The sequence below is a fragment of the Nilaparvata lugens genome, chromosome 4 (assembly GCF_014356525.2).
Source record: "Nilaparvata lugens isolate BPH chromosome 4, ASM1435652v1, whole genome shotgun sequence".
Classification (NCBI taxonomy): Eukaryota; Metazoa; Arthropoda; class Insecta; order Hemiptera; family Delphacidae; genus Nilaparvata; species Nilaparvata lugens.
In genome coordinates this window covers 75,082,314-75,105,588 of record NC_052507.1, presented here as the reverse complement: position 1 = coordinate 75,105,588, position 23,275 = coordinate 75,082,314, and the positions used below count along the sequence as shown (strand labels likewise).

Sequence of the window (23,275 nt, the reverse complement as noted above, 5' to 3'; positions counted from 1 at the left end):
ATTTTACCTTGAATTCTAACTTCAAACAAGATCGAACAAAATTTGTATAAATCCGTTCAATCTATTAAAATTGTTGAATGATGTTAGGAGTTGGATAGTGAGGGGATGGAGAGGCATAGTCAACGATATAGATGCGTGGAGGTCGATAGTTGTGGAGGCCAAGGCTCACCATGGACTGTAGAGCCATACAAGAAGAAAAAACCAGAAATTGTATTAATCCGTTCAATCTATTAAAATTGTTGAATGATGTTAGGAGTTAGATAGTGAGGGGATGGAGAGGCATAAAGTCAACGATATAGATGCGTGGAGGTTGATAGTTGTGGAGGCCAAGGCTCACCATGGACTGTAGAGCCATACAAGAAGAAGAATCTATTAGAATGTTGAGTTGATTGTATATAAAATAGGTAGCGCCTCATATTATAACAATATAGTGAGATCCATGTTGTGAAGGTGGTTAAAAATATAGCGTTGTCGATTCTCTACCTTGCCACTGCCTTCTATAGAAGACAGCTGATACCGGTATAACTTCTGATGTAATATTAACTGTTCATTGTTGATTAAAATAATCAACAAATAATCGTGCTCCATCGTTGAAATATTTCAAGGATCTCAATCCATCGTTGAAATATTTAGTTTATAAGTTATTAATAATAAAGGGTACTACAAGTTTTTTATGTTGTTTTTATTAATTTATACAAAAGTAGAAAGTAATTTGTATATAAGTGAAGTGTTTTTATAAAATAATCAATTATATTTCATTCGACAGTAAAATATATTTTCAATAATTTAATAGTATTCTTCATCATTGAGATTGAATACTTTGTTAATTATATTTCTACATTGTTAAAAAACAATCTGGCAACGTCGAGTAGCAAGAAAAGTACAGCGCTATTTGCATTGTCGAATGATAGACAAGGATAGCAACACCAATGTTAATCAAACACTGCCATTAAAACGTGGACCTCACTATAGTCACAGAATACAACATGTATTCAATGAATACAATGCTGTATTCTGTGCTATAGCCTTCAGTATTGATATGAGTCAACATCCCAAGCAAACAAACCTGGAGCTCTGACTGGATGGATCAATAATTATTCCAATATTTTTATGAATTTCGACACGTTTTAAGTTTTACATTGTTGATTATCAAATTCCAGTTTTTAGAAAGATATGGACAGTAGAATGCGTCCCTGATCGGGATTTGAAAATAACGACAAGCATTGGGATTTATAACAGGAGAAAGGTTACACAATATTTTCTGAAAGACACACGCTTCATAATGGTCGCCTCCAGACGTCCTACGTCTCATAGAATGCCCCGCGCTCTGCCAGCCTGCCAAGGAGAGAAAGGACTCCAGTTATGTCCCGTTTAATGCCAGTCCTTTTGGCCTAATCGGCACCACAACATACAACAGGTGGGCGGATCTGTCTGCTTGTTTCCGCTACTCTACTATTATAGAATGGAATAATGGAGAACATGTTCTACGCATATCGACATAGGGTCGATAATATGCTACTATGGTGAGGTCCGCGTTATAATGGTAGTATTTTACTAGTAGTTCTGTGAACAGTAGACCTCACGCAGTATTCTCATCCACAAGTACCTGATTGAAACTATAGACCTTATGGAAATACGGTACAGCAATAGACTGGTTTCTCCACACATCTGTGTAATCACTTGTCAGCTGATTTATGATGAATAATATTCTATAGTCTGATTTTTACTCTAATATTGGCGTATGAAGGAGGCTCCTTTTTCCTTTTATATTATCCTTGAAATGCAAAATTTCCAAAAACCTTGTATATACGTCGATGCGCAATTAAAAAAGGAGCATACCTGTCAAATTTCATAAAAATCTATCAACGCGTTTCGCTGTAAATGCGCAACATATAAACATTTAAACTTTAAAAGAAATGCCAAACCGTCGACGTGAATCTTAGACCTCACTTCGCTCGGTCAATAATACTACCCGTTCAAAAACATCGAACATCTTGAAAAGGTAACTTTGCATCAACGTTAGTAGACAGTCGACTATAATACTACCCGTTCAAAAACATCGAACATCTTGAAAATGTATCTTTCCATCACCGTTGCAGACAGTTGCAGCCAGACCTGATAACAGCGCTCACACTCACATTACACAGATGTGTGGAAAAGCCAGTCTATTGCTGTATTTCCATAAGGTCTATAGTTTCAATCAGGTACTTGTGGATGAGAATACTGCGTGAAGTCTACTGTTCACAGAACTACTAGTAGTCCACTAAACAGCTGATTTATGATGAATAATATTCCAAAGTCTGATTTTTACGGTAATATTGACGTTCAAAGGAGACTCCTTTTCCTTTAGTATTATCCTTATACTAAATAACGTTTCTTCCGTTTTCACTTTCCACTTTCCTCTTTCTTCTTATTGTATTCTTTTCACTGATTCAATTTAGAAAGACATTTTAATTTTGTTTTCTTTCTTTCATTCGCTATTTGGAAGTTTTTTATTATTTTGTAAAATTAGTTTTTTTAGCTTATAATCTTTGTTGTACAGTGTTTCAGTTTTACTTAGAATTGTATAGGAGGGTTAAGTGTAAGAGAGGGCCTAAAATGCAAAATTTCAAAAAACCTTATGTATACGTCGACGCGAAATTCCAAAAGGAACATACCTGTCAAATTTCTTTAAAATCTATTGCTGCGTTTCGCTGTAAATGCGGAACATAATATGAACAAAAAGAAGAATGCAAAACAGTCGACTAGAATCTTGGACCTCACTTCGCTAGGTCAATAATTTATCTCAATTATGCGAATTTATTTCCTTTTCTAGCTCTGCAATATTGCCAGATCGTCTTCAACAATGTAGCAATGTGATTATTTAACAAAATATTCAATCTCAGTTATGAAAATTTCTTACTCAATCATTGAAAAGTATATTTTCTTGACGAATGAAATATGATTGATCAATTTTAACAAGAATACACAGTTATATTACATCACATATATATCGGTATCAGCTATCCTCTATAGAAGGCAGTGGCAAGGCAGAGAATCGGCAACGCTGTTCTTCTATCTTTTTCCACTGCCATTATAACGTGGACCTCACTACAAGCAAGGGCATAGGTCGATATGCCACTGGCATAGAAGGTCAGTGGGCAGTTTTTTTAGCAATAATACAATACCTAACCCTGTGCAGGTGTTGACCAGAGTATTATAGTAAAATTAACCTGCTGCATGGAGGATCATAATATACTGGAGTAAATGAATAATTATAATAATTTAGTGACTATGACAACATGAATTGAGGAGGGAGGGGGTTGTTTAATGTAGAAAAAGCAAAACCGGGGTCCTTGAGTACCGTAGCCCCCCTTCCCCCGAAATTGTTCTTTTTCTAGAAGTTTCCACTGGAAACTCATTTACAACTTACTGTTAATAATACGGGTACTTATCAAGTGAATATCATATCATTATTGCTCATTTTTATAGAATATTTAAAGGACGATATTTTTCAATATATGGCTGAGATTGACATTGCTCTAGAGTTAGCCAAAGCCAATAGCAAATCCTTTAAATGGGTTCAATAGCTTCCAATGTTCAGCAAACAATTTTGTAGTTAAAGAAATGGATTTGATGTCATTTTTCATAATTTAGGTACTGCATCATGGATTATGAATTTTTGGGTTTTGGGCCAATGGGGGAGGGGGTTGTAACCTTGAAACTCCTCCCTTCGCTACGCCACTGTAATCAAGTACGTTGATTCTTAATAAATAAATCAAGTGATACAATTAATTTTTCCTACAGTTACCTTGAAAAGTGACCATTCCTGCACTGATTACAGAACGCAAAGAATCACTTTTCCGCTCTAGTGCGCAAAGTATTACTTTGCGTACTCTTAATACTTTGCATATTATCTTGCAGCTGTTGACATTGTTGGCGTGTATTTTGAATGCGAATTTGTTCTATCTATATTTTTTCTGATTTTCAAATGAATAAAAATGAGAACTCATTAAATTATACATTTATAATATTATTAATTATTCATTATTTCAAATAATATTTTTTTCATTCATAAATTGGTTGAAAAATTATTTAGAAATTAAGATTTACTCAAAATTATTCAAATTTTCAAATTAATTGGATTAATTTAATTTTTAATTTGAATAAATTATGGATTATTAATTTTCAATTGGATTATGAAGTTTAAAATAAATTAAAGTTGTTATTAATAACAAAATTATGCAGACAAACATTTGATAGATTTCAGCCATCATTTTACCCATAATCAACAACTTTTCATATTCAATGGTGACTGTAGGAAAAGTTTAATGTGAAATACGTGCGCAAAGTTCCTCTGCTGCACTCAAGAAACCATTCCTAAACGTTTCTTTCGGTGCAGCAAACTGTCACTTTGCGCACTAGTTGCACAAATAACTATTGTAGTTTAGGTGACACTACAGTAAGTTAATAGATTCTACTCAATACAGTATCACTAAAATCATCTGATAATAAGAGGGCCAAATAGCTCATTGGTTTAATAGTGTAATATAGAGATAAGCTGAGTAATTATATTGATTATCTTTGGACATTGATCCTTCAACAATATTAGTCATGGCTCTGGACACTGGAGCAAATCAGAAAATGAGAATGGAGTGCTAAAGTTAGTTCGGAAGCCACGTAAAGCTGTAGATCCACTCTCTGTTATCATCAGTTTCATTACCTACGCACAAGCCTGGAGCTCATGTGGGTATCATCTTCAACAAAAAATAGGAGCATGAGTCCCGGGAGATTAGGAGAAGTACCTAATGAAAATATTATAAAAAAAAACATGAAGCAGATCAGAAAAAAGGGTAAACGTTTTTTAACAAATAAACATGAGCTGTATATATATCATCAGAATGAAGGCTTCAATCTATCTTAGCTTTTATGGATATGTGAAATTTTAATCAGGGTAATAGAATTTTCAGTTTATTTTAGTTCAAATATTAAAGTTACTGTAGTGAAGAATGGTTAGTCAACTCAAAAAGTTAGTGGGAATGAAATAATCGATTTGGTAAAAGTTATTTCTAGAATAATATTTGAGATTAAAAATTGATTGTTCTCATAGAACTTAACAATAAAACTCAAGTCAACAAACCAAATAGCCCTAACTTAAAAAGTTTCAGTATTTATCACGATAAGCTGTGCTTAACTTACTCCAAAAACACAGAAAGAAAATGTGCCACTGCTACAGACCTACATTAACTATTGTGTTGTATTTGTATTCTTGATTATTTCTATTTCCGCTGAATAGTATTATAATCTAATAAAAAAAAATTAGAAAGTCGAGTCATCACCTACTTTGTTTACGTAAAATTTTATAATACAGTACTGTATCACGTAATTTAGTTACAAAAATGGATGTCAAATAAAAAGGAATTTACTATCAATGTTGCTTATTTTGTATATTCTTGATCACTTTAAGGATACAATTTTACAACTTTAAACTTTTATTGTGATGACTGACTGACGAAGCATGTGACTCATCATACTCATCAACACAGGAAGCAAAGTTGTTTATTATTCTCTCACTCACCTGAAAATGTTTAGTTATTCCCAAAGGTTCACGATGAAATTATATTATTTTTTAAAACACAACCGAGAATCAAAAATAAAAGAATCACTTGCAGAATAACAGCTTTCTTTTTAGCCTCGATGCGGCAGTAAACTAACCTATCGAAACTTCGAAAACAAAAACACAGAACAACTTCCAACTTCAAAAGATCGTAACGTACTGATTTGATTTTACTTGAATGAAACCGTGCCAGCTGTCTTTACGTTGGCGCATGCGCTCTGTATTAGTAGTTCCATCAATGGCCGCTTGGCACGACTGAAAGGCGGTAAAATCAAACTTGTAATTTTTATATTTTACTCTCTATAAGAATAGATTTTTTTACAAAATATTTTCAATAAAACCACGAAAAAATGTACAAACATATACAATATATTTTTATTAGGAGTCCAAGTGCATTAAAATATTTATTATATTTAGCTTAAAACCTAGCTAATTTTATATCAACAAAGCAACAAGTAAAATTAACACTAAAATCCAAAAATATATCAACACAACAAAGCAACACGTAACATTAACACTAAAAGCCAAAAGAATATCAACACAACAAATAAACACGTAAAATTAACACAATAAATGTAAATACATTGTTTTGCACAAGTCTACAAGTTGAGATTAATAAAATAATCCCTATACTCTTTGCAGGAGTACGTCAATTTGACTGCAAGATTTTAGAATCTTGTTTTTTATCAAAATTTGTGACTTCTTTATGTGTAAAGAATGATTTTGTGACGATATTAATAATTCTTGTTGTAATTTGACACTGTTCAGATGTATTTTGTGCATTTTTGATGAATAAAGAAATTTTCAATTCAATTAACTATTACCCTTGTGATATTTTTCTAAATAAACTTAAACACGCATAGTTTTGTCATTTTCCAGACACTAGTCAAACATATTTTTAATTTACGAAATATAACAAGGGTAACCTACTAGTTATTTTATATAATTCATCATTCAAATAACCCTATCAAAATACTTTATTAGAAATATATATTTCATCATTCAAATAGCCCTATCAAAATACTTTATTAGAATATATGAATTTTTGATTATTGAAACCATTTCACAACCAAATTGATATGAATATACCGTATAAAACTATAATTCTTGTACTCTATGGATAAGTAATGATCACAGCCGGTTTTTTTCGAGGTACCAAACAATAAATATAAGTTCACACATTACTTATGTTGTATTGTCCTCATGCTTCATTATGCCAGAGAGGAAAGGACAGGCATTATCAGCATCTTTGTCGTTTGTAGAATTAGTTTCATCTGTCACTTGAGTTGAGTGACATGTGAGTTTGGAGAGTAGTGATTGTACGACTGCTACATTTGGATCTGATTCTGATTCCTGTGGAAGAAATATAACAGCTTACATTATAATACAGGCAGAATTATCAATGCACACAAAAATTGCTCAATTTACAAGAATATGGTAAACAGCTAATTTGCAGCCTATCATAGTAGGAGCGTATTTTCTTTTTACTTTCCTTGCCCTATTACTATAGGTAAGGAAAGTATTGCTTTCCGAAAAAAACTAAGGTACCCCAATTCCCAAATTTCTATACGTTTTAACTTTTAAGGTCCCCTGAGTCCAAAAAAGTGGTTTTTGGGTATTGGTCTGTATGTGTATGTGTATGTGTGTGTGTGTGTGTGTCTGTGTAGACGATATCTCATCTCCCAATTAACGGAATGACTTGAAATTTGGAACTTAAGGGCCTTAGAGTATAAGGATCCGACACGAACAATTTCGATCAAATGCGATTCAAGATGGCGGCTAAAATGGCGAAAATGTTGTCAAAAACAGGGTTCTCGAAAACTGCTCCAACGATTTTGATCAAATTTATACCTAAAATAGTCATTGATAAGCTCTATCAACTGCCACAAGTCCCATATCTGTAAAAATTTCAGGAGCTCCGCCCCATCAATGCAAAGTGTGATTTTGGATTTCCAATTATCAGGCTTCAGATACAATTTAAACAAAAAATGTAAAGTGGAAAAGATTGAGCATAAAAATATCTACAATTAATGTTCAGAGACATTTCCACCTACAATTGAAAATAGGGTCCGAAATTCGAGAAAATGTGTTTATTCAATAATGCAAACTGTTGGCAACTGTTGATTCTATTAAATCATTCACTATGAAGAGATAGCAGACTTCGTGTGTCTGCAGCGTTATTGTCCTGTGACCAGCTTGCTTAGATCTTTGAATAGTAGACTTGAGATGCGCGGGAACACTAGCGTCAGGTGATCAATTTTCATAACTGCAAGGAAAGTTGTGTGATTGCGCCACACCAGATTTTTTCACTTTGTACAGAATAAGATGGAAGATTTAGAGACTAAAGATTTAGGGCCGGTTTCCGAGCTCGAAATTTGGGTAAGTTTTAGACTTTGAACAGCTGAAGTCAGAAAATTGCTTTCCAAAACGGGGCGTAGTCGCAGTAAATAGTTGCAGCAAAATAAATCTTTATTTTCTCATTTCCATAATTGGAAACGTTCTTCCTTGAAGAAATGGAACATTCCTAAATAATTCAAAATATCTGAAACTTACTTACACTATTTTCTCTTTATTTTATTTTGTGTTCAATTTTCTAGTTTTTTGAAATTTAATTTAAACGTGACTTTGACTAGGACTACGACTACGCCCCGTTTCGGAAAGCCAATTTTCTGACTCCAGCTGCCTAGAACTTAGCTAAATCCCAAGCATGAAACCGGCCCTTAGAATGCTATGTGTCTTCAGATCTATTGTATGGTGCCAAGTCCTGGACTCTGAATGAGGCCATAAGTAAAATACTTGCTTCATTCGAGATGTATGCATACAGCAGAATTCTGAGGATCGGATCACAGATCAGAGACCGTGGACTGATCACAAACATTGAGGTTCTCAGGAAAAAACATTGAGATAGTCACCACCATCAAATGCAAAAAGATGCAGTATCTGACACATGTGATGAGAAACGAAGTAAGATATGCTCTATTACGGGTGATTCTCCAAGGTAAGATCTTTGGAAAGAGGGGCCCGGGTAGAAGAAGAATTTCTTGGCTAGATAATATCCGATTCCTGGTGTGGGAAAAGCTCCACATAATTATTTCGTATTGCTGTGGATAGAGTGAAAATCGTCATGTTGATTGCCCATGTACGTTTGAAGCGGACAGGCACAATAAGAAGATATGTTTAAATTACTTTTTGCTATTAGAAGCAAAGATATGTTTACAAATATTGATAGCTAGATAGCAACTCCATTTGTATTAGATATGTTCGATAACAAATAAAAATTTTATTGATTGATATTCAAATTTAGATAGAAAATAAATCAAATTACCTCATTTTTGACACCCCAAATTTTTTCAGCATAGTCCAATTTTTCTTTGTACAGCCTTTTTGCTTCAGGTAAGAGTTCCAGAATCTTTTTAAAATGTGCCTGAAAAGAAGAAATATAATTACTACTGCTACTGCAATAACACTTACAAGTAATATAGAACCTTCCCAATTCAAATATTCAGTGCCATTTGTCAGTGTTATTTCATTACTTCATCAGAAAGTGTCATTTCCACTAAATTTATGCCTCTCGTCAGAGATCCAAAATCTTTTAAAATGTGTCTGGAATAAATGCAAATAATCACTATCTAGTGATGATAATTCAACAGAAAGTTTTGTTTCCACCGACTTTATAGCGTGAATCTCGCTACAGGTAGTCTGAAAATGGTCGAAAATTACAATAAAAAATAATTTGTACTTTACAGACATGAACGAAAGTGAGTTATTAAAAACTTGGATTACAGAATGTTTTTTTTCTAAAGTGGAAAAAATCATACTTTTAGGACGAATAGAAAAAAATATACTATCCAAGCAGATATTTTCAGGTTTTTGACAGCTAATTTTCAAACTCATTTTCAAAATGCAAATAGAACTGCGGAAGAAGATGGCCAAGTGTTTTGTGTGGAGCGTGGCTCTCTATGGAGCGGAGACCTGGACTCTCAGAAAGCAGGAAGAGAAGAGATTGGAGGCCTTTGAAATGTGGGTGTGGAAGATGATGGAGAGGATCAGCTGGATGGATAAAGTGAGGAATGAGGAGGTACTGCGTGGAGTAGGAGAGGAAAGGAATATTATGGCAGTGATAAGGAGACGAAAGCGGAACTGGCTGGGACACTTGCTGAGGCATGGCGGACTACTTGTGGAGACAATGGAAGGGACTGTGCAAGGAGGGAGGGTGCTGGGACGAAAAAGAGTGAAGTTGGTGGATGATATCAGGGAGGAGGGAAAGTACTTCAAGATGAAGAGAATTGCACAGGACAGAGAGGAATGGAGAAGGAGGAATCATGTTTAGACCTGCCCTAGGGCAGAACACCAGTAGTAGTAATAATTTTCAAACAACTCACGTCTGCTCCTTCGTAGTTCCTTATTCCAATACAACTAATTCTTGCATTCTTCTTCAAGATTCCTTTCAGTTTTTTCTGAGTATTTGCAAACACATAAGGCACTTTTTGGAGGCTCGCCATACTTCTCATGCTATTTATGATATCCAGAAGACCACCTGCAATATAATATAATACACCTCATCAATGGTTATTTATAGGAAGGTTTTCAAAGCATACATGTAAATGATCAAGTTATTTATTTTCATTTTAGTTCAAATCTAAACTTACTTTTGATTGTTGATTTCATTGGTTTTATAAAGGCAAAATGGATCACTGGTCTCTTGCTTTCACACATTTTTGTGAATTAACAATATTATTTTAATGAAAACACTGTGGGGAAACAGTGTGAGACCGAAGATAACACTATTGGTGTCGAACCATGTTTGTTATTTTACAATAAATAAGTGATATTTTTTACAACAGCCCAGTATTTTCATTATGGATAGATATCACAATATCTCTCCATCAACATCTCTACTTTTGGTAGAGAGTTAGTGGGGAGGATATTTTTAATATTCTTTCCGAAGAATGGACATTGATATGTCCAAAGCTCCGCCAATTTATGTAGATGCATAACAATATGATTATTATCTATAGTTATTATATTACAAATTGCTTTTTCATATCATATACAGTTCAATAATTATTTTCTTAGTCTATATTATGTAAATTCATCTATAATTTTGCTGTATTGTATATAAGTGTATAAGACAGTATATATTGTAATCTACATAAATAAAGCACTCAATCAATCAATCAAATGTATCTAAATATCATTTTAATTGAACTTATTTCAATTGTTAATTTCATAGTTGTCATAGAAGCAGCATGGATCACTGATCTGTTGCTTCTAATCTTTTTTATGAATAAATAAATGAATTGAATCTTGAATGAATAAGTTGTAATAAATATCAACAAATAGCAATACGTGGATTGGAGTATTTATCACCTTTCCCATCAACTTCCTCGATGTCGGTTGCAAAAATTATCATCACAATTTTCCCCAGTTTCAAATACTTGGTAACTTCAGTCAAGCCCAAATTGAATCTTCGTTTTGAATAGAGTTTGAGAGGATCACACGCTTGCATTTTTTGCTGGAAACAGTCAAGCTTCTTGAGAAGTTCATTGACAGCGTCAGTCAACTCTTTGATCGGCCACTGGTCACAGTATCTGCAAATTAAATATTAAATAAATTTTAGTTCATGTATTTTTTTGAGAATGAAAATTCAATAATTTTTTCCGTTTTTTTCATTACATAGTAGTGCTTTTTCAGGTGTTGGAAAAACTCAAAAATTGTTATAAAAAATCAATAATTTAAACACAGAATGATCGAATCATAAATGAGATATTAAAGGCAATAATTTCAGTAATTTCATTATGGATAGATATCACAATATCTCTCCATCAACATCTCTACTTTTGGTAGAGAGTTAGTGGGGAGGATATTTTTAATATTCTTTCCGAAGAATGGACATTGATATGTCCAAAGCTCCGCCAATTTATGTAGATGCATAACAATATGATTATTATCTATAGTTATTATATTACAAATTGCTTTTTCATATCATATACAGTTCAATAATTATTTTCTTAGTCTATATTATGTAAATTCATCTATAATTTTGCTGTATTGTATATAAGTGTATAAGCCAGTATATATTGTAATCTACATAAATAAAGCACTCAATCAATCAATCAATCAAATGTATCTAAATATCATTTTAATTGAACTTATTTCAATTGTTAATTTCATAGTTGTCATAGAAGCAGCATGGATCACTGATCTGTTGCTTCTAATCTTTTTTATGAATAAATAAATGGATTGAATCTTGAATGAATAAGTTGTAATAAATATCAACAAATAGCAATACGTGGATTGGAGTATTTATCACCTTTTCCATCAACTTCCTCGATGTCGGTTGCAAAAATTATCATCACAATTTTCCCCAGCTTCAAATACTTGGTAACTTCAGTCAGACCCAAATTGAATCTTCGTTTTGAATAGAGTTTAAGAGGATCACACGCTTGCATTTTTTGCTGGAAACAGTCAAGCTTCTTGAGAAGTTCATTGACAGCGTCAGTCAACTCTTTGATCGGCCACTGGTCACAGTATCTGCAAATTAAATATTGAATAAGTTTTAGTTTATGTATTTTTTTGAGAATGAAAATTCAATAATTTTTTCAGTTTTTTTCATTACATAGTATTGCTTTTTCAGGTGTTGAAAAAACTCAAAAATTGTTATAAAAATTCAATAATTTAAACACAGAATGATCAAATCATAAATGAGATATTAAAGGCAATAATTTCAGTAATTTTACTTGAACTGCAATATGTCCAAATTAAACAGTTTGTCATCACATAGTAGTGTTTTTTAGGTGTTAAAAAATTCAAAAATTGTTATAAAAATTCAATAATTTGAACACAGAATGATCAGATCATTGACGAGATATTGAATACAATAATTCCAGTAGTTTTACTTGAACTGCAATATCTCCAAATTAAACAGTTTTTTCATTACATGTACTAGTTTTTTATCAATTACTATCTATTCATCTACATACGTACAAGATACAATAGAACTATACAAATATAAAATGTTTGTATCTAAAAATGTATGTTTATATCTATACGTTAAGGAACAAGGACACCTGTTGGATTGAATATAAGAAATTAAATTATTGGTGTAGTGTTCATTAATTCTGTAAATTTAGAGCTTTTTCTGTAACAATATATGTCCCTCATGATCTTCACACTCAAAGATTTTCGACATTTTCTTAGCTGAGGATGAAGTACACTTGCTTATCAGCCTAGAGAGCCCGAGTTCGAACCCAGATAAGGCCAAACGTTTTTAAGGCTGTTTGGTACACTTTTTTATTATTTAAATTGGATAATCTTTTTCAATATAATTGTTAAGATCATTATAAGAGTGAGAAAAAGTGGCAACTGAAATCTTTAAGTGGTTTATTAAGCGAGTTATGGGTTGTTGAAGTGCTCATTTTCCAGATTCCGTTTTCTTTCCAGATCATAAACGGTTTCGACTATATTATTAGAACTTCTCTTAAAAATTCAAAAAATGTATCTTTCCAAACTAAAACATTTTATTCCCCATTTCGTTCATAAATAAAAAAGTAACATTCGATAACTTGTTTATTTTGACATTAATCTCGAAAAAATGCATATTAGAACGAAGACAATGATATACTGAATGTATAAAAACTCCAATTGAAAATACGAAACCGTTTATGATCTGGAAAGAAAACGGAGTTAAGCACTTCAACATCCCATAACTCGCTTATTAGACCACTGTTGAATCCAATTAATGTTTGAAAATTAGGTTGTCATGTGTAGGATTTGAAAAGACATGAAATTGAACGAAAGTTTAAGCGATGTGGATCTATATTTATGTTGAATTGTATCTGTATTTTAAAATTGAATCCAAACAGTATCGGGGAGTCCGATGGTAGCAAGCATTCAAAAGGCACACCAGTGTTTAATGTTAAGTCGGGCCCAGGCCACAAACTCAAGTTCTACAGTAAATTTGTCAAACTCTTTAAATAAGGATATCTTGTGTTGGATTTGAGAAGACGTGAGTCAGAAGGACAGTTTAAGGCTGTTTGGTACACCTTTTATTTTTATTCAAATTGGATAATCTTTTTCAATATAATTATATAATTGCTAAGATCTTTATAAAATTGAGAAAAAGTGGCAACTGAAATTTTTAAGTGGTCTTACAAGCGAGTTATGGGTTGTTGAAGTGCTAAACTCCGTTTTCTTTCCAGATCATAAACGGTTTCGATTTTTCCATTGGAGTTTTTTTTTAATACATTCAGAATATCATTGGCTCTGATCTAATATGCGTTTTTTGCGATTAATGCCAAAATAAACAAGTTATCGAATTTACATAAAATGTTAATTTTTTATATTTATGAACGATATGGGGAAGAAAATGTTTTAGTTTGGAAAGATACACTTTTTGAATTTTTAAGAGAAGTTCTAGTAATATAGTCGAAACCGTTTATGATCTGGAAAGAAAACGGAGTTAAGCACTTCAACAACCCATAACTCGCTTATTAGACCACTTAAAAATTTCAGTTGCCACTTTTTCTCACTCTTATAATGATCTTAACAATTATATTGAAAAAGATTATCCAATTTAAATAAAAATAAAAAGGTGTACTGAACAGCCTTAACAAGTTACCCTCGTGTATCGGATGAGAACGTTAAGGGTGTGTGAACACAGAGAGCGGTTAAGCGGTCCGAGTTTCAGCGGTCTTAAGAATATACAGATATATAAATATGGATATCTATATCTTCCCAAGACCGCTCTGTGTTAACACACCTTAAACTGTACGTCCCAGCTGTTGTACAACACACATAAGTCAATTAATGACTCCAATTATATATTCAGGCTAGGTGGGAACAAACAGAAAATATAGCATGATTGTGCTATCATGAATAATCATGCTATCTTTTTTCTATCGGGGGTCCTTCCCGTGAGGAGCTTCCCACCAACAAAGAAGCCATAAGAATTTACTTTTTACCTCATATCACAAGTCTGCAACAAAAACCTAAGTAGAGCTGAAGATTGCAATTAAGACGTAAGTGGGAGAAATTTAACAATAGAAAAATATTTTTTCTAAAATTATTAGTACCTACTTATATTATTGATAACTTACATGGCGAATCTTTTTGAATGGATCATTCTCTTTGCAGTCAGAACCTGGCTGTCAATAATATTCAAATTAGCATCAAGATAAGACTGTGGATTCTCATGAGATTCAACTTCTTTTTCAGTTGGCATGTCGATAGAATCTTATTGGTGATCGATAACTCATTGACGTGTGTTTTACAATCAACGATTTCCGACGAATTTTTGTCATCCTCAAATGAATAGCTACAGGGAGCTCCAGAGCTAGAAAGTTCTACCCTCCTACCCAAGGAGAAATCACAAGATTTCAAAACTAAGGCATCCTTTATCATATCTGCTGTAAGTTGAATTGTCTTTGAATTTTCAAATGATGACTTCCATTCGCTTTTCTTAATTTTCCAAGCATGTCTTTTCTCCAATATGACACTTTTAATTTTGGTCAGTCTTCTCTTCTTATTCAGTCTGATTTTACCCTTATGCCTCATCGGTTGGTCTGAGTCTAGAATGTTTCCGCCGTAAGGTTTTGGTTGATCCCAGCGCTTCAATAAAATTTTGCTTTTCTTGGAAATACTTTTGGATTGGAGCTTCTTCATCTGTAGAAAAATAAAACAATGGATTAATGGAAAAACCTTGGCTGAATACGTTTTTAATAGCTCTAATGTGATCTAAAATAGTCAAATATTGAGTAAATTTCAATTTGGAATCCAATGCAACAGGTCCCAAGTTCATATTTTCTAGTTTATAATTCTATTTTTCTAATTTTATAGTTTTTTCAAAGTTTGGAATTTTCCAACTATTATAGTTTTTACTATTAACTACTATAGTTAATTAATTATTTTTGTGTTTTGATTGTAAATTAAGTGTATAATTGAAATATTTTAACCTAGCTACATTTTGGATTGTTGTATAAATTAGAATTGGAACCGTTTTGGGCTTATAAGCCTGTCGTACTTTTCTGTAAGTTGTGTAATTCTGAATGATTAAATGGATAGAATAAATATTTTCAATGGTCATTGAGATACTTCAAAAAAATTGCAAAATTCAGTGAATTTCATGGAATATTCCAGAAATTCCTTGTGATATCTCATTAACCTTTGACTAGATCATTTTTTGGTGGCACCAATATGTTTTAAAAATGGTCAAGTCTCATATGAAAACTCAATTTGCAGTCGAGCCCAACCGACCCGAAGTTCATATCTCCAGTGGTCAATTAATTACAAAAAAGATGAACATTTTCTATCTAAGAAAAATTCTACATAGTGGGCTAGACCTAGTCATATAGGTGATGGTTTAATATATCTTGATAGGAAAAACAGTAATCTATATTTTCATATTTGGAAGAGACATTTAGATTATCGATATTAAAAATATCGATAGTCAAAATTATAATATCGATATGTCGATAATCTAAATATTTCTTCCAATAATATGAAAATATAGATTACTGTTTTTCCTATCAAGATGTATAGGCTTTCTTCCGTTTCTAACTGGTTAATTGGTTCATAAAATTAGTGAATTTTGAAAAGAGCACCGATGGGCCTCTTTTATACAAAATTAATACATACAACTTCATATTTATGCTCGCCAGTAACTCCAATTAAGAATGTGATCTAATTTTATCAAGCTTTACATCACAATCTATCATCAGGAAATAAAAATTAGAAGATCTAATTAATAATTACATTAAGCTGATGAACATTTCATCCGTTATTCTGATGTTGACTACTATCAGTAGTAAGTTATAATTTGTGAAAGAAAATTAACATAATTTGTGTTAATAATCAACTCAAATTCAAATTAAGAATTAAATCTAATTGCATCAAGCTTTAAATCACAATATCTCATCAGGAAATAGAAATTAGTAGATCTAATTTATAATTACACTAAGCTGATGAGCATTTCATCCGTTATTCTGATGTTGACTCCTATCATTAGTAAGTTATAATTTGTTAAATAAAACTAATACGTAATATTATGTGTATTTCAACAAGAAAGAATGTACAAAACTCACTTTAAATAATTCACTAGCTTCCATGAGATCCACTGTGATAGGTCTTTCAGTTCTGGGGACCTTCTTGGAAGCTTTAACTTTATTTAATTCATTATCTGGAATGCTGGTATCAGTTCTTCGGTCATTTGATTTTTCATCTTCAATTGCCTCCCTCTCAAGCATATCTACTGAAACTTGCCTTTCTACAATTTTTCCAGTGTAATCAGTCTTACCACTTTTTCTATGTTTCACAGTCAGAGCGGGGAAATCCGAAGAATAATCGAAAGAGCAGGACGGAATAGCTGATCGATGAATGCACTTTGGCCAAGTTGACTCTTCTTTAAAAGATGATGAACTTACTGCTTTTGGGTTTTTTAAAAATTTTGGTAACTGTATCAACTGGGTTTGTTCTTTGTGATAGTTTCTAACTTCTAGTGCATTTCTCTGTTTGTATCTATTTTGTTTATCTCTACTCTCTCTTTTATTCTTATCATTTCCTAAAGATTCATCCCCCGTAGAAGCTGAAGGGGTTGAAGGATTCCTTCTTCCAGAGACTTGTTCACTCTTGAATTTCTGAGAAGAGGGTTTTCTTTGATCCATTTCTTCTAATTCAACTAAGTAACCTACTTTCTACTAATTAAGTAAGTGAGTAGCCTATTCAGGTAATTCTTCCCCAATAAACGTCTCAGCAGAGGATTTCTCTGAAAGCAGTTTTGAAATTAATTTTTGAGTATGAGTAAGTGAGTATTTAGGTAATTCTTCCCCAATAAACGTCTCAGCAAAGGATTTATTTGAAAGCAGTTTTAAAATTAATTTTGTTATTTAAATCTACTCTAGAACCTGGTACGCCATAGTGGAGTAGGTCAATTTCCACACAGAAAACATTAAACATGTAGAGGACACATTATAAGAAATTTTTATTGTAACTAACTATTGTATGTAATTGTAATTTATCTAATATTTTCTGTAATTGATTCAGTAGTTTTAATTTTTTGGGAAATAAACATTTATTTATTTACTATTCATTTGTTTTTGCTATTCAAATCCTAGTAGGCTATAACAAGGCATAGAATCTTGAATTTTTCCATATTAATACTTTTCAAATTAAAATAAAAAAAAACTTGGTAAAACTTTGTTAAAAAAATATTTTTTGTTAACCAGGGTATGAATATAAAATAATTTATGTTTTTTCCTCAAAAATAAAATCATGCTTTTTAGTGTTTAACCTCATCAACAAGTCAATTTCTTAGTCGTTCGTCATTTTTTTTAGTAAAATTAAAACTTATTAGCTTTTCAGAAGTCGAATTAGATTGAAGATTTGAGTGACAACATTTATGTCAATTTGTCTCAATCCTCAATCACTTGTTCCTTTGTGATAATATACGGGGCAGATTTCTCCTGAAAAAAAGGTAGACACATTACTAACACAAAATTTTACAGGCGAAAGGGTTTCGATGGAAATTGAATATAAAAATACTATTGGATAATTGGATAAAGCGAGTCTTATTAAAAAATCGAAAACCGGTTTCAGTTTTAGTGTAACAACCGAACCCGGTATCTCGGGTTTTTAATAAATCTATGGTTGGATAGTATCTAGTCTTCTTATTTAATAAAGATAACCATCTTAATATCACCTCCACAACGTTAAGTTGTCGGTCCCGGCTGCATAAGAACGGTCGTTCAGTCATGCCAGAGACCCTGAAATTGATCAGGTGAGACCAGTGAGCTCTGACACCAGACCTGAGCCAGGCAGGTTACTCGGTATTCTTATTATTACCTCCACAAATACTCAGAGTAAAAATACTGTATACGTTGAAACATTGCATAAATGAGCACCTGATGGCTTAGTTATAGAAGTTGAATGAGTATCACCTTTTAAAAAATATGCTAGTTTCGTGATTCATAATAGTGGGTATAATTATCACATTCAAAAATTAACTTATATGTTCTTCTTCAAGTTAGAAAAGAGCCTCCAAGATATAAAAATTTTGTAGAGACAATTCCTTTCAAGCATTTAAAATAAGGTTGACAAAGCAGTAAAAATTGCAGCTCAATTCTATCTAGATTAACAAAATAAATAAAATTTGGATCACATAATTCTTTTTCAGTGAAGTTGGATCACAGATGACAAAACGTGATAAAGGTCAGTTTGTCTTGATTATATTATATTCCATAGCGTAGGCTACCTATATAAATTGCTGAAGACCTATTCTTAAATTAAACATTAAAACTATATTAAGTTTCGAAGCTGTCTGAAATACGTATATGGAATGTACAAAATGAATATCCAATACAAATTCAATAACAGACTTGAACGCTATAGAAAATCTATATTATTTTAAATTTTATAAGGAAAACTTAAGATTTCAAGAACACAGTTTTTGTTTTTAGAATACTCACATGTATAGAAATATAACTAATACAATAAATAAACACAGTCTAGATTCGATGTTCCACACTGAAAAATGAGTCCAAGAAAAACTTATCGCCAAGAATAACAAAATTATCACATCAAACAAAAAACTCCATAAATTATGATGAAATTTTGCCATTTGTTTTCATCTACTTTGTCAACACAGCAGACAACATAACTTATGACATAACCTAGAAAATTTCATCAGCTGTTTCCTGTTTAATAGTTCTAGTCAAAGTGGTTCTACGACAGATTAGGCTATTAATGAATAGTCTCACATTGTCGTTTATATGCATCCAATAGTGAGGTCCACGTTATAATGACAGTATTTGATCAACTTTGGTTTTGCTATCCTTGTCTATCATTCGACATAGCCGGTGGTACTATCCTTTTCTAGGTCTACACCGATGCCAATTATGTTCTTCTCCACCTACTGTCTAAAGTACTTACTTTACTCCCTGAAACCTAATACTAAAGTGTCACTTTTTCGCTCTCGGTAGTAAAAAACAGAAAAACTCCCTAGGGAGTAAAAGTGACTCCATTTAAATAACATGGGGAGCATCTCTATTTTGAAACTTACATTAAAATAGGTTAGAAGGTCTAAGCTCAGATGAGAAAGCATAATAGAGGTGTCTGTCATTGAGTCAACTGAATTCAATACCACAACCAGAAATTTGATTAACTCATGAAATATATGTTTGTATGATAATTATTATATTCTTAATATTAGTAGACGATAAAAATTTATACAATTTTTAAAATATTTTATTCTATTCAAAATACCAGCCAACAAATATTTTTGATCTGCAATTCAAATCTGAACCGCATGATCTGGAGTCAGCCATTTTTGGTAGCTGCTCAGCTGATATAATTGTTACAACTTTTGCCGATAGATAGCGCAATCAGCAGTGCCAATCAGACGACCGGTTTTTAGGTTTTAGATTTAGGTTATGTTGTTAGGAATCATTGTCACCAATACGTAAGTTATTAGAATGATTTTATTTGCAGTTTCTATAAAAAATGTAGATGGAGGAAAAATGTTGTGTACATCACGAGCGAAAAATACTTTTTCTCCCTCAGGAAAATTGCTGCCCTCGGCTTCGCCTCGGGCTTCAAACTTTTTCCCACAGGGAGAAAAAGTCATACTTTTCACTCTAGATATACAAATAACTGTTTTGACAGTGTAGAAATATAACTAATACAATAAATAAACACAGTCTAGATTCGATGTTCCACACTGAAAAATGAGTCCAAGAAAAACTTATCGCCAAGAATAACAAAATTATCACATCAAACAAAAAACTCCATAAATTATGATGAAATTTTGCCATTTGTTTTCATCTACTTTGTCAACACATCAGACAACATAACTTATGACATAACCTAGAAAATTTCATCAGCTGTTTCTTGTTTGGTAGTTTTGTCAAAGTGGTTCTACGACAGATTAGGCTATTAATGAATAGTCTCACATTGTCGCTTATATGCATCCAAACAATATTGTTATTAATTTATATCTATATTTTATTTGTATTTTATTCATAATTGAATTAAATTCTATTTGTGAACTGTTAAATAAAAACGAATGTTTTTCAAGAAAATATCACAAGAAAAACGAACATAGCCTGAAATACTTCAGTTTTGAAAATATTGAGGTCCACGTTATAATGGCAGTGTAGAAAGATAGCAAAGCAACGTTGCCAATCCTCTGTCTTGTCAATGCCTTCTATAGACGGTAGCTAATACAGGTATATCTGATGTAATATATATAATTCATAATTAATCTTAATGATGAAGATGAAATTAATATTTTGTTAATTTATTATTAATTCTACATTGTTAAAAGATGATCTGGCAACAGAGCAAAGCGAGAAAGAGATAGCGCTATATGCTTTACTAACTTACTTGATACTTGTCCAGTCTTCTCCACAGTCTGGTGACCGGGGAATCATAAAATATCTTCCCTTCGATGGGGTTTCGCGTCAGTCTTTGTTGAATGATAGACAAGGATGGCAATACCATTGCTAATCAAACACTGCCATTATAAAGAGGATCTCACAATAGATAGACACATATTTGACTGGAATACTGACCAGAGATGTCGGTGAGATTGCAAATCGAGACACATTACCTATTAAAATTATAAAAATGTGCAGGTTCACTAGAACCCTAACACAAAGGTTTAGCGCTCCACAGGTAGAATTTACAAACTAGGTGATTGTCCAATTTTCAATTGTCGAGAAATAGCATAGCCAAACCTCTATTCCAATACCATTGATTATTATTGGAATGTTTACAGTACGCATTGTCAGAATGAAAAACTGTGAAATCATAAGAATCAATCTTCCTCGATTATTGTCACCGCGATCGCGGTTCTGAAACGAAAGTCCCAGACAGTCCTGGACTCTTACCTTGATCCCTGGGCTGATTTACCTCTTCCACAGCATCAAGAGCTTTTGAGCTATTTGAGTCAACCAACAAACATTTGATAATAAGGAATACAGCTGTCAGGCATGCACAGTTGCATGGCTTACTTTAGTAAGCTGTCTATAGTAGGCTGTGACAGAGTTGGCATTCTATTCTACCTCCGCCCGCCACAGTTCTGAACAACAGAGGATCTTCTCATTCAATACTGTAGTAGGCACCTAAAAGAAGTGATGAGTGTCAATGTTGGAAGAAAACACCTTCTATTAAAGTTCCGTGGTTTTCGATTTGGTATGGATTCCAGATTTTAAGAAACCCCAACTTCTGATCAAACCAAATAAAACATTTATCAATTTTTGCTATTAGAAAAAACGACTAGCAGTCAGAGTTATCTGTTTTTTCTAACAGCAAAAAGTGATTTAATAATAAGCAGCTCGTGATGGAAAACAAAATTGAAGAAACATTTATGTTTTTCTCAATCGAATTCATCAAATCAAATTCAGGGGGTATGTAATCAAAATAGGCTATCAGTAACCACAACTTAATTTTTAAACAACATTTCTTAATTCAACTTGATACACAAAAACAAGTATAAATTTACAGTACCGGTAGGTATCATTCTAGTCTGAATTATCTATTGTACGCAAGACAATTTTATTTTATGCATTATTCATTAATTCCACTGTTTATGATGTATTGTTCATTTTATAAATTGCATTGGATACATTATAATGCTGCAGCAGGCTCTCCACTAAACAACAATGATGTCTCCTCTGTCTTATATAATATAATTAATTACCAGGTATGTAAAAATATATAGCCGAAACCATCATGTTCAGGATTGAAGTGTATTTTCCTTGAAGTATATTATTTTGTTGCTGTGAAATCAAAGTGAACCGTATACCATTTGAAAACTCACATTATTTTCTGGTTGACTTGAAGTATTTTAGATATATATGTTCAATCTATAATAAACATCTATTTCCTAAATCACTTCACTTATATGGGCTACTTTTGTTCAAATTAATGAAAACAATATAACAACTTGTAGTACCCTTCATTAAAAGCTTTAAAATATTTTTCGCCAAACTTGGATGTAATGAGCTGGTTTTCGTGTGTCATATGGAGGCCGAAAATGATTGTTTTCTGACCAGGCCGGTAAAAGTTTTACGGCCCTAGGGCTGTAAAATAACCTTGAAGTCAGCTGATTCTGATTTGATGTGAACGTGTTTACAAAATGGTTTATGAAACGGAATCAGTTCATGTTTCTAGAATTGAATAAGTATTCTGCAATAAGATACTATCATTCTATTTGGATGAATAAAATACAGATAAGATATATTTTATAAACTATACAAATTCGATTTTCAGAGTAGGATAGAACTTCTAACCTAAACTTCCGAAGTCAACAACAACAAGCATAGCCACCTCTAATACAAGGCCGCGGCCTACGATATAGCAAAGTCGCAGTTTAGGCCTAGAATCTAATACATGATTGGTGAAAAAGATTTTTTCGCCCCACTTGGATGTAATGAGCTGGTTTATGTGCGTCATATGGAGGCCGAAAGTGATTGTTTTCTGACCAGGCCGGTATAGTATATTTCGCACCTAGGGCCGAAAATGAGACTTTTCTGGCTCGAAATCGGTTTTCAAGTCCGAGGCCGTAGGCCGAGGACTAGAAAAGATTGAGAGCCGGAAAAACATTTTTGCCCATGGTAAGAACGTTATTTTTCACCACACAGAAAAATAAACAATGTAAACATGAGAATAATTGTTTATTAGGCA

General features: G+C 32.6%; 1 protein-coding gene across 1 annotated transcript; it reads right to left on the bottom strand.

The window, feature by feature from the left end:
• Positions 1–6,569: 6,569 nt before the first annotated feature.
• Positions 6,570–19,253, bottom strand: LOC111056093 (selenocysteine insertion sequence-binding protein 2). The gene is made up of 7 exons (XM_039426446.1): positions 19,057–19,253; positions 16,678–18,054; positions 14,695–15,259; positions 11,910–12,130; positions 9,979–10,133; positions 8,922–9,020; positions 6,570–6,949 (listed from the first exon to the last, which is right to left on the bottom strand). Exons 3-7 carry the CDS (start codon positions 14,817–14,819, stop codon positions 6,782–6,784), a joined length of 768 nt encoding a protein of 255 aa, XP_039282380.1. The 5' UTR covers positions 14,820–15,259; positions 16,678–18,054; positions 19,057–19,253; the 3' UTR covers positions 6,570–6,781.
• Positions 19,254–23,275: the final 4,022 nt, after the last annotated feature.